We start from the raw sequence: 13,141 nt of genomic DNA on the forward strand, positions 1-13,141 counted from the left end.
GTTGTGTTAGATTTTGGTTTGGTTTTGACTGGATTGTTCCTTTTGATGTCCTAATTCTTCCCTCCTGAAATAATTATAATACTCAGTACCATCAGGGTTGGAAGGATATAAGTAGCTTATGATTTTATAGGAGATTCTGGACTGGTTGGTGATCCTCTCCCTGCTTTGTGCCCAGTTGGCTCAATGACTGTTGCACCTTGAAGCACAAGTTTCAACAGATCTTTCCAAAATGCTTTCTTAACTGAGGCATACCATGGAAACCATGATGCTTACATTACACAGATTTGGGGGTGGGTCAGAGACTTCTTAATGAAAGAGAGCCAGAGAGTACTCATAGAAAGGGAATTCCCTGTGGGTTTTGGAAAATCAAAAAGACCCTCTGGCTGTAGATAAAATAATGAGGGCTTTGGACCAGTGCTGAGATGGCACAGTGGGCTTCTGAAGCATTTTATTGCTAGTTGCAGGACTCTTGCATGCAGGTAGAAAGGAAAAATGTAGGGCAAATTAAACACCAATGCTCTTATCCCGATGAGTATTCTTCTACAGGGTTACTTGTGGAAGCTGTTCCATAGCTTTTGACAAACAAATCAGGACCCTTAGAAAATGTGCTAATAACATTAAACCTCAAATCGACCAGCAGAAAAAGAAAAAAAAATTATTTAACAACAGACATTTTTTTTCTTTTTGTATTGTTTGCAACCTCCTTTCCTCCATAAAATAAGTCTTGTTTTAGCTATAAAGAAATGTGTGGGTGTGTATTTTACACCCCAACCCCCAAATAAAGAAGTAAATGAAGGGGCTGGGTATATAAGTATAATTTAAAAGTAAAATGTGTCTGTGTAGAGTAAACCCATGTTGGAATGTAATTGCAGATTCTCTACAGAGACAACATTTCTTCAAGGTTCACAAAGTCTCACAATTTCTCAGCCTCTACTGATTGGACCGAACATAGCAAAGGTTTTGCTGAAACATTTCACTCAAAGCCAAACACAAAGGCTTTACTATACATTTCACTTAAAGACATAAAAACTTTACTATACATATCACTACAACTCCCCCCTTTTTGTTTTTAAGTGGATTTGATAGGGATAACAATTATGTTGGAAACTATGGAGATGTAGAGTAAATAAGGCCTTTTGTCTATCTAGTTGTTTCAGTTTTACGCAAATAAATCAGCATACATTTCAAAGCCAGTAAAGTTATTATCACAGTTAATTGTCAACATCCTACAATCACCTCAGAAGAAAGGGAAATTGGGAATTGTTTACATTGTATGCAAGTCTATGTGAGTTCCCGTAAGTTAACTGATTTGGGAATACTACAGTTCTCTAGGCCTGGATTCCCAAACTGGTGAATTAGAACTGATCACAAGCAATCAAGCAAGTGAGCATGCATGCATTCATTGCTCTCTGTTCTTGAGTGTGGATGCTTTGTGACTAGCCATTTTAAGTCCCTGCTGCTTTGACTTTCTTGCAAAATAGACTGGTAGACTGTAACTTGGAAGACCTAAAATGATCCCCTTCACATATAAATTGCTGTGTGTGTCAGTGTATTTCTTTTACAGCAACAGAAATGAAGTTAAGTAGGCTTTTGGTCTGCAGTCTGGGTTATGAATTTGCCAGCCTTCAACATTACACTAGTCCATTCCTTCCGATGGATATTCTCTTTCTCTCTTCCTTTTCTCTCCAGCCTCACTCTACATTTGTATGCAGATTCATACATATAAGCATACACCGAATAGCTGGATTTAGTTTTCTGGACAGTGTTGACTAATGTAACATCTGAATATTAGGATGGTCTTTTATGTAGCAATAGATGAGCCTGAGTCCACAGTAACAAATTCCCCCTTTGCCTTCTTCTTTTTTTTTTTTTTTTTTTAAAGCTTTATTTATTTATTTATTATATGTAAGTACACTGTAGCTGTCTTCAGACACTCCAGAAGAGGGAGTCAGATCTCGTTACGGATGGTTATGAACCACCATGTGGTCACTGGGATTTGAACTCAGGACCTTTGGAAGAGCAGTCGGGTGCTCTTACCCACTGAGCCATCTCACCAGCCCTCCCTTTGCCTTCTTACAAGTGTCTGTGTTTTGTTTTCTTCATTTTTTATTCTTTCTGTGTGTTCACATTCTTTGTATTCTGTTGGCATAAATTTATGCCTAGATTCCTGCATGCAGTGGCACTTCATAAGTAAATATTCTGTGAAGACGCTGGTAAGTCTCCAGATGCCCAAAGGTTGTGAAAGATCCTGAGAAAGAGTTTAATTATTTAAGCCCCTAGACCTGTGTCCAGAATAGCCCCATTGTTCTAGGATACCAGGTGTTTGTTTGATTGCGGTTTTTGCCTTTCTATAGCCCAATGCCAGGTGTTTGCGAGTTTTGTGTCTTTATAAACCCTTTACTCCTTGAGTTCATTGTCGACTCCTCTACCCCTGCGTGGGATATGAGTTGTCCCTAGTGCACTGGTCTTTCCTGAATAAACCTCTTGCAGTTTGCATCAATACCATTTTTCATGAGTGATTTGGGGTGTCGCCTCTCCTGAGTCAGAACATGGGGGAGTCCTCACATTGTGGGTCTTTCAGTTGCACAGGTGCATAGAGAACCTACACCTAAAGTTGGGGCTTTAAATACACATTTATGACTTTTTGTCCCACCCTTCACAATCAGCACCAATATTTCATAGCTACCACTCATGCTGGAGATCTAGACATCTGGAGATCTTAGGTCACATCTGGTGATGATGCAGTGACAGCTCACTCAGGACACTTCCTCAGTCTTTAGACACTAGCCCATTGTTTGTCATTAACACTGGTTTACTCTGATACTCCCCCAGTGTAAAGTCTTTATGACATTTTGTGCTACTCACCATGATTGGCACCAGTACCCATAGCTACCATTCCTGCTGGTGATCTAAACATCTGGAGATCTTAGGTTTTTATCTTGCGATGCAGAAACAGAGTTCTAGGCCAGCCTATATATGTTACAGCTCTCAGAAGAAAGGCTTCCCTAGTGGAAGGGCTACAGCTCTGCTCCAGTGGGGGAAGGCTTCCCCACACATATCTCTGAAGGGAAATGTATCCTAGCCTTCTGGAGTCAAGGAATACAACAAAGTCACACTGCACAGCAAACCTCACACAAGAGATTTATTGGGAAAGAACCCATGAGGGTGGCTGCCTCTGCTTGGTTGAGAAGCAGCTGAGAACTGAGCAGAAGATATGGTTTATATAATGTTTCTTGGGGGCACAGAGCTTTTCAGGGTGGAACTTTCCAGGGTGGGGATTGGTGGCTTTTCGAGTCTTGAGCTTGGGTTTCTTTTACTCTGTAGGACTGGGTCTGGGTCTAGAACCTGAAGTTTGGAGGTCCTGAAGGGCAGGGTCTAGAAGGAGAGTCTCAGCAGGAAAAGCAGCCCATGCTGCCCAAGTCAGTGTGAGAAGCCAATGTGCCCTGCATATACAAATTCTCAAATAATTAAAACCATAAATTAAACATGGGCCTCCATTGGAGATAAAGTGACATCTTTAAAAGAAAAGTATTTTTTAAATACTTTTAAAATAATAAGGATGATTTTACAAAGCAGCTTGAATGTGCATACTCTGCCAGCTGAAGACTCCTTCTTTAGCAGACAATTTCTAAAAGGTATACACAAAGTGAGCTGGCCTTCTTTCTGATGTTCTGTTGAGTGACTGTGAAGAGGCACTTGGCCTCAGAACTGAGAGACACGGGTCAAAATGAGTGGACTCATTAGGGTAGATCACAAATGGGTCCCATGCTGCAGCTGTGACACTACTGGGAGTTGGTAGAACTCGTAGGGGATAAGGCCTTGCAGAAAGAATTTGGGTCACTGGGAGAATGTCCTTGAAGGGGATGTTCGGATGCCAGCTCCTCCTTTTCTTCTGTTTCCTTGTTCTTAGGAGATGGGCAGACCTATGACATCATGTATTCTTGCCATGCTGCGCTGTGCTGTCAAAGGCCCAAAATAGCAGAGCCAATGGCCATGGGCAAAAACCTTTCTAACCATGAGGCAAGTACACCTTTCTTCCTTTTAAGCTGATTTACCACTAGTACTTTGTCATGGAGACAGAAGGATAAATAACACAAATGTATTCTTTTCAAACTATAGCAACTTGGTCACATTGACTGTGCTCATCAGTTAGGTTTATGAGGATTACTTCACTGCTGGAAAAAACTTTATAATGTCTTTGTTGGCAAGATTGACTCACACCCATTGCACATAGGATTTTTGTCAGAACCCAAATGTGCAGGGAAAACTTACTAAGTTCCCTTTTATTGCTCCCAGGAAGGAATCTACTGACTATAGCCATAAACTCTTTTATAGAGGTGTCATATTGACTACTGCAAATGATAGTAATGAAACCTGAATTCCCTAAAACAATTCTACTTAATGGACACAGGAGATCACCACAGTCATTTCTGTATCTCTTGATGTGAAAGCACTCATATTTAATGTATCCACCTTTCATATGCTTTACAAGTCACTGTATTTCTAAGAGATTCAATGGTGTCATAGGCAGGGTTTCTATTCCTGCACAAACATCATGACCAAGAAGCAGTTGGGGAGGAAAGGGTTTATTCAGCTTACATTTCCATACTGCTGTTCATCACCAAGGAAGTCAGTACTGGAACTCAAGCAGGTCAGGAAGCAGGAGCTGATGTAGAGGCCATGGAGGGATGTTTTTTTACTGGCTAGATTCCCCTGGCTTGCTCAGTCTGCTCTCTTATAGAATCCAAGACTACCAGCTCAGAGATGGTCCCACCCACAAGGCCTTTCTCCCTTGATCACTAGTTGAGAAAAATGCCCCACAGCTGGATCTCATGGAAGCACTTCCCCAACGGAAACTCCTTTCTCTGTGATATCTTCAGCTTGTGCCAAGTTGACATTCAAAACCAGCCAGTACAAATGGGGTGAAGGTAGATAGGGCATATGCATGATGGAAGGATATCATACTTTTTATTGGCAACAACTTTCCCCTGTGGCTACAATATAAACTCTATAGAAGCATCCTTTCCTGATATTTGCTATCATAAAGAAAAAAAAAACCAAACAGTTTCAGATTAGTTGATCATGACAGAAAGACTTCCTGTTACTTGCTTAAAGGGAGCAGATAAACTAACTCATTTATTTCTGTTCCTTATATTTAAGGAAATGTTATGCTTCGCATTAGCTACTGTTACTAACGCCCCTGTTACTCTTGGGATTTCCTTTCTGGTTCCACATTGCTGGTTCTTATGGACTCAGGCCACCATTATGTCTTTGTGTTCAGAGGAAAGCCTGTAAAGACAGTACATCGTTGTGTGCCTCAGCTGCTAGTGCTGCTTCTGTGTTTGTTATGTCTTTTAAATGATATGATCAGAAACCATTAAGCACTGCAACAACACAGTAAAGGAATTAATAAACTTTACTCAATAATAGCTCTGAATATAACAGACACAGACTAACCAATTGTATTAGAAAATAGAAACCATCGCTCTACTGCATCCAAGAAGCACACCTCCTTCCTCATTAAGGGCTGATACCACTGTGGGATAAAAGAATAAACAATAAGTATCCCAAGCAAATAGACTAAGTAGGTGTAACTATTTTAAATCTGACAAAAAAGACTTAAAACTTTCTGGTTTTAACTATTAAGCACCTTTACTTTTATGAGAGCAAAAACATTTTGCTCCAGGTTTCATATTGGGTTTCTCTGCCACAGTCAGCAGCATTTCCTGAGCTGTGAGCCATGCAGTGATATCAGCCCCACTCACATATGCATGAGAGCCTCTTTGTATCTGTATCTGTCACACATCCTACACACATGACATCTGGGGTTAGAGATTAACATACAGAAGAACCAAACAAACAAAAAATTCTTTAAATTATAGTGTTTGGTGCTGGCTGTTATAAGTCATATGCTTAATACCACTTGGATTTTTACATTGACCAATGCTGCTATATTATTTCTAAATAGAATAATTTGGGGAGAAAATGTATTTAAAGTGAAGTGATCATGACCGGAAGCATTCCCCTTATCGCTTAGAGACACATCTGGTGCTCAAGCAGCAAGTGCTCTTCCTTTGGGATTCTATACAAGAATGTCTCCTGTCTCTGATGCTAAAACTCTCGACTTCTTGTGGCCATGCTTTGTGTCTCTCTACTTTAAGTTAATTTTGATGCTCTTTTTCCCCCTTTCTGCCCTCTCTCCCCACTCATGTCCCTGTTCAGTAATGGGTGTAAAATGTCTAAAAGTGAATGCCAAGAAATTTAAAACAAACACAAAAGAGTCACTTCCTATCCCCTCTCTCCCAAAATGATGCCATTTCAAAGATGCCCAAGGAAAATGTGCCACTTATTTTTACAACTTGATCTTCCATGGCACAATAGTAAGTACAGTTGAGTTGACATTTTTTTTCCTTAGGGTGATATTCCATGTTCAATAATTATACCAGCTCAGTGTGTGTGTGTGTGTGTGTGTGTGTGTGTGTGTGTGTGTGTGTGTTTAAAGAAATGCTTTCTTTCCAGAGCACTGTCTCAGAAGCAAGGAGCAGCAGAGGATCTGTGAATTAGACTTACAGGACTGTTTCCAGTTCCTGGGGCTTTTGTATCACATATTTTCAGAGTGAAGAAAACATAAATAGTTTTCATTCTTTGGAAGCTACATCCTGCCTTAGAAATAACTGTGTCCAAAGTTTCCTTGAAAACATTTCGTCTGACCAAACATGTTGGAGTGCTCTCAGATGGGAGTGGAGCATTCCTGTGCAGTGGTATCATGAGCTCTGTTCTGCCTACTAAGACCTTTATGGGTGAGTAGAATTCAGACATGATGCTTCTACCATGGATTAGGTTTTCTGCAGCCTTGGGCCTTTAAATACTATGCACTTCAGCGTCATTTCTGGCAATGATAGCAGTTCCCCTAGGCTAGTAAAATCATCACTTCGTCATTAGGTTACTTGTGAGAACTAAACCTGCTATACACAGCCACAGAGAAAGGACAGGTGGGGAAACAGAACACAGAGGGAGGGAAGTGGGGGGGAGGAGAAAGAAATACATAAAGACATACACAGAGACATACATGCAGAAAGATACCCAGACACAAAATGACACATGAATACACATGTACACATACATACACACACACACACACACACACACACACACACACACACACACACACATGCACACATACATGAGTGCCATTTTTAAGCCAGTCTGTAGGCTAACGAAAGACAATGTCCTCTGCCACATGCTATGGGAGCTTTGTTAAGATTTTATTTCAGAGCCACTTCTATCACATGATAACTAAAACACTAAATGTGAGCCTCAGTGATTAAGAGCATGCGTACTTGTTGCTCTTGCAGAGAACCTGAGTTAAAGTCCCAGCACCTACATTTTGTCTTACAACTATCTGTGATTATAGTTTCAGGGGATCTTTAGCTTTCCTCTGTCCTCCATAGGTAACAGAAATACATTCAGACATGCAGGCAACACATTCATACACATAAAATAAAATTTAAAGAACAGAACAAAGACCATCAACAAAACCCTGCCAAGTATACAGAACAACAACAACTGACATTAATAGTGAGAAGAGAGGATGACCAAGTTACGTCTAAAGACAGGCACATTGGAATAAAACCTTACTTCTCAGTGAAGACTTTGAAAACCAGAGGGTCTGGACTGATATTCTACAGGTTTTGAAAGAAAAAAGGTAACAGGCAAACTGTTAGCCATGTTCAAAAGATAGGAAAATTTACTGTAATAGAAATGGATTTGAGGAATTTATGTCTGCTAATCCAGCTACACAAAGGGTATTAGAAAGAATATTCATATCTGAAGAGAAGATTAAATGCACTCAAAAGGACAAAAGAAAAACATTAAACAATTCCAGTTCAGTTTATCAAAACAGGTCTGTCAATTCCACCACAACAAAGTAATAGGAATTAATAAACATTGTTCAGCAATAATATTAATGGTCTCAATTCCTCAATAAAAAGATACAGACTAGCAGACTGAATTTTAAAAAAGCAAAAACAAAAACAGGACATCTTCTTGGTGTGCCCAAGAAACACACCTCACCATTAAAATCAGGTATCACTTTTGGCAAAAAGGATTTTCAAAATGTATTCTGATCAAATGGAAAAAAAGAAAGAAGCAGGCATGACCTAACGAATGACGACAAGATAGATGAGAAGAATGTGTGATACTCAACAAAGGAAAAATGCACAACGAGGACGTTACAGTTCTAAACATTTATTAATCTAACACAGGGGCACACGATTTCCTAATATGAACATTATTTGATCTAAAACAGCTACTGGAATCAACACTGTGATAACTAATGACTTCAAGACCCTACTCTCATCTGTCTCACTGATATAAGACTTCCAGTCTTACAGATAGATAGATAGATAAATAGATAGACAGATAAATAGATAGATAGATAGGTAGATAGATAGATAGATGATAGATAGATAGATAGATAGATAGATAGATAGATAGATAGATAAATAGATAGATAGATAAATAGATTGACAGATAAATAGATAGATAGATAAATAGATAGATAGATAGATAGATAAATAGATAGATAGATAGATAGATAGATAGATAGATAAATAGATAGATAGATAGATAGATAGATAGATAGATAGATAGATAGATAGATAGAAAAAACTTTTGAGTTAAATTTCATCACAAATTAAATTAATCTATCAGAAATTTATATAACTCTTCACTAAAATCCTAAATAATACATTCTTTCTCAGGAGTTGATGAAATTTTCTCCCAAATCAACTATGCATTAGGGTATGAATCCTGTCTTAGTTTTAGAAAATTTAAAATAACATTCTACATTCTATCTGATCGTAAAAGAATAAAGCTGGATACCAACAATAGAAATGGCATTAAAAAGACAAACTCACGGAAACTAAACAAGACACTGAATTAAAATTGTGTCAGAAATTAAAACTGGAAAATTTAAATTTTTAGAAGTGAATGAAAATAAAAATCCAGCATCCTAAATTCAATGGAGCATAATAAAGACACCTCTAAGAGACCAGTTTATAGAATTGTGTGTCTTCATAAAAAAAAGAAGTTGGATCTTACATTAGTGATTTTATGATGCACCTGAACAATTTGGAAAAACAAAAACAAGCAAAACACCAAGGGACGAGATGAGAAGAAATAAACAAAATCAGAGCTGAAATCAATGAAATAGAAGTGAAAGAGAAAAAAAATGCAAACAATAACACAGAGTTGGTTCTTTGGAAAGACTAACAAGATTGACAAATATTTAGACAAAGTAACCTCAAAAAGAGAAGACCCAAATTAATAAAGCCAACGGTCAAAATGGATGGTTATAACAGATACTGAGTAAATTTAGAGGTTCACAGGGATATATTAACAATCTCTATTCTATTGAAATAAATGATAGATTTTCTAGTTACATATGACCTTCCAAAATAAAATCAATCTCTGAGGAACACATACTTCTCAGTAAAATGTTTGCAAACCAAACACAAGAGCACATTAGAAGGATATTCACCATGATCAACTCAGCTTCATTCCAGAAACACAGGGGTAATTCAACAAACATAAATCAGTAAATGTAATTGGTCACACAAACAGACTTAATGATAAAATCCACATAATCATTTTACTGGATGCACAAAATCCAATATCCTTTCATGATAAAAGTCCCGAGAATCTAGAAATGTGGAGGACATATCTCAACACATTAACAGCAATATACAGCAAGCCCACAACCAACATCATGCTAATCAGAGAAAAACTCAAACCGTTTCCTCTGAAACCAGGAATAAGAAAAGAACACATGCTTTCTCCATTCCTGCTCAATACAGTATATTCTGCTAAGGTTTAAAGGTTGAACCTGGAGGAGCACTTGGAAAATTCCTGCTGATGATAGAGGGCGGTAAGAAAAACAAAAGGAACACAGTAAATGTTACAGCTTGCTTTTAGAATGGACTTGACACAAAAGACAGCTACTAGTAATGGAGATCACAATGCATAGTAGTGACGGCGTATGATGTATCTCAACCTTAGGGAGTCTGCTGAACTGTCCACCTCCTTATGATCCAAAGAGGGAACGTGGTTGAGGAATGGCAAAACTAGGCCAAATTAGAAATTTGGAAACTGTTGAACCTTGATGTAACTATTTTTTAGGAGCAATTCCATGCTACCAGGTCATGATTTGTCACTCCCTACCTGGGAGTGAATCTCAACAGTCGTGCAGGGGAAGCTCTTGACCATGTGGTTACCAGTTAGGAGAGAACTGAGTTTGTAATAGCCTGTACTGATTATCTCTCCCAGAAACAGTGTGAGCTCTCTGCTCTCCAGCCAACAGGGAAGCAGCAGAATGAAGAGGGCTAACAGTGTCTGTGAACTGAGAGTGCTCAGGTATGGGTTTGAGAGGTAAAGACATATTTCTATCTGCATGAGACCATGACATTAGGAGTAGGTATGATTGAGAAATTGTTTTAGGTAGAGGCAAAGCAACTTAATTTCAACAAAGTATTAAAATAATTCTTGAACTATAATTCCCTAAGACACCAAAAAAACCAAAAATGTATTTTACCAGCAGTGCAGACTTTGGTATATAGTGGCTCTTAGGTTTTTTTCTTTCTTTTTTCTTTTAAGATGTACTCTGCATCACTCTTTGGAACTCACGATTTCCTCTAACAACATGTATGGATTTTCTCTCAGTTTCTATATATATTTTCCAGCCAATGATCAGTATTTTAATATCTTTAGAGATTAAATAGTGGCTTTCTTAAGTCAACACATGCAAGTATGCTTCTCAGGACGACAAAACAGTACTCTTATGCAAAATATTATTATGACTTATTTGGTCAAAACACACATGCACACGCACGCACAGAAATACACTTCATCACTTAATATGCTGTAGGTATTGCACTTCGCCACAAGGATAACTCCAACCATCTAAAATACAAAATACAAGTTTAGTAAATGTGAGTTGACAAACACCAGCTTTATTTTTTTCCTGTCATAATAAAATGTCCAAGGCTAGGTGATTTATGAAGAGATTTATTTTGAAGATAGTTGTGAAAATGAAAGTTCAAGATTACGTGAACTCACAGCCTCTTGTGAAGCCGCTTGGTTCTGTCACAACACAGCAGATGATTAGAGTGGGTTCAAGAGTGCCTTTAGCGTGCAGAAGCGAGAGTCAGGCTCCAGATTTTCTTTGTCCTCGCTCTGAAACATATGTTAGTTTCTCCTTCTAATTCTTATCTTAACTCATTTTATAGAAACATTTCTCCATTGTTTGCTTCAGGACCAATTAGTTGAATCAACCATTCATTGATGAACAGGAAAGATTTCGGATGCGCTTTCCAGATACGAGTGTCCTTACAACGTCACAGTAGAGAAAGCCTTTAGCTTGGCTCCTACTGGATGCAGCAATGCACGGTTGAATCCCTGAAGCGCGACCGGGACCGGGTCCTCATCTTGGGTCGGTAGTGCTCCAAAAAAAGCAGCTGTTTGGAACTGAAAGCGCCCCTTCGTTTCTGCCGGATAAAGTGAACCGCGTCTTCATTCTTCATTCCACATTCAATTAAAGCAAGTGCCACCAGCACAGGTGCCCTTCCTAGCCCAGCCATACAGTGCACTGCCACACAGGAACCAGGCTCCTCCCGGAATTTGCTCTTTAGCAGGTCTAGCCAATTATCTACTATCTCATCAGGGGGCGGGTCTCCATCGTTGTAGGGCAGATCTAGAACACGGATGCCACAGTTTTCAACCAGAGTTTTATCATATGTGGCATCACAAACTCTGACTAAGGTTGTCACTCCGTAGTTCTTGAGTTCCTCTGTGAACTTGTTCATCGTATTATTGGTGGGGTTGCGAGTTATCAGAAAACGCATGTTGTTATAGCAAATCTCCACTGGGGCTACATGATGCATTATGGCAAATCAAAGTGTACGTGCGTGCCTGCCTGATGGAAAAAATGAGAACATTAAGCTCAACAAAAGGTCTATTATTGTTTTGTTTTGTTTTTATTTTTGTTACTCGGCTTGTTTATTCAGTATGAAGCTTCTCCAAGATAGGCAGAAAAGTATTTAGAATTTGCTTGAATTCAGCCTGGGCCTCAGTGTCTGCAGATGGGTACCTTCAAATTTCCAAACCATCCAGCGACATACCGAATTTACCCACCGAGCCTACATTCAGACACGAGCGAAACAACGGTGGTGGTAGCCTTCTACTTTTGTTTACTTGATGCTTGCTTTTTTACCAGTCATTAAAGAAAGTATACTTGCAGTTATTTTTGAGGATAGTCTCAGTGTCCAGAGTATTCGAGGCACAGTTGAATACCTTACATAGAGCCCGCCCCCAAGGTCATTTGTCAGGGAAGTTGTGCTGAGCCTGGCAGAAGTTGGTCTTCAAATTCGGAATCGCCATAAATCCACAATGTGTTTCCCACCAAAGTCCTGCGTGACTGGAGAACCGCAATTTCCCTGCTAGCCTATGTCTTAGACACCCTGCCAGGCCTGCTGGCGGCACATGACCTTGAGACCATCCTGCCTCCCTGGCTGCCACCACGTTTCTGCCACCACCACGCAGACGCAGAGAGAGAGCCTCGCCTTGCTCTGAGCTGGACAAAGCTCCTACCCCATCGGCTAGCCATGGACGCTGCACCCCAGCCAATCGGGCCACCGCTACCCTCACTCACACTTATTTATTATGGTTTGCTTGCAAAACAATGAGTTTCATTATGATGTCTTCATGCACATGCCACGTATTTGCTCACAGCCACTGTCCACTCTCTTCTGTTCTCCTCCCGCCCTCTACCTCACCCTTTCCTTTGAAATACCCCTGCTTCTGTTTTAATTTCCTACAGTTATGACCTGAAATACATATATTTAAATCTATATCTGGCTTATTTTGCTCTAATGTGATCCCTAGGCCCAACCACATTCCTACAAGGATTAGTTTTCATCTTTACAAATAAATTCCTTCCTTTGGGTGTATATACCATGTTTCTTTATCCATCACCCTGGTGATAGATATTTAAACTGGTTCCATATGGTGGCTCTGAGGAGTGGAGGGCAGTAAACAGACATGCAAGTATGTCAGAAGTGTGTGGACTTAGGTTCTGTGTTGTGAG

The 13,141-nt window shown here is 39.4% G+C and overlaps 1 protein-coding gene across 3 annotated transcripts; it reads right to left on the minus strand.

The window, feature by feature from the left end:
- Positions 1-10,998: 10,998 nt before the first annotated feature.
- Positions 10,999-12,677, minus strand: LOC110338958 (protein tyrosine phosphatase type IVA 2-like). 3 transcript variants are annotated; one of them, XM_021222430.1, is made up of 2 exons: positions 11,845-11,939; positions 11,424-11,751 (listed from the first exon to the last, which is right to left on the minus strand). In XM_021222430.1, exons 1-2 carry the CDS (start codon positions 11,937-11,939, stop codon positions 11,424-11,426), a joined length of 423 nt encoding a protein of 140 aa, XP_021078089.1. The 3 variants fall into 3 exon arrangements, with proteins under 3 accessions (XP_021078087.1, XP_021078089.1, XP_021078088.1); XM_021222429.1 differs by having other exon boundaries at positions 11,424-11,543; positions 11,619-11,939; XM_021222428.1 differs by having other exon boundaries at positions 10,999-12,677.
- Between the last annotated feature and the right edge of the window lie 464 nt (positions 12,678-13,141).

The sequence above is a fragment of the Mus pahari genome, chromosome 22, assembly GCF_900095145.1.
Source record: "Mus pahari chromosome 22, PAHARI_EIJ_v1.1, whole genome shotgun sequence".
Taxonomy (NCBI): domain Eukaryota; kingdom Metazoa; phylum Chordata; class Mammalia; order Rodentia; family Muridae; genus Mus; species Mus pahari.

Excerpts from the sequence above, each read along its gene's own strand:
- LOC110338958 (XM_021222428.1), bottom strand. The coding sequence starts at position 11,939 with ATGCATCATGTAGCCCCAGTGGAGATTTGCTATAACAACATGCGTTTT.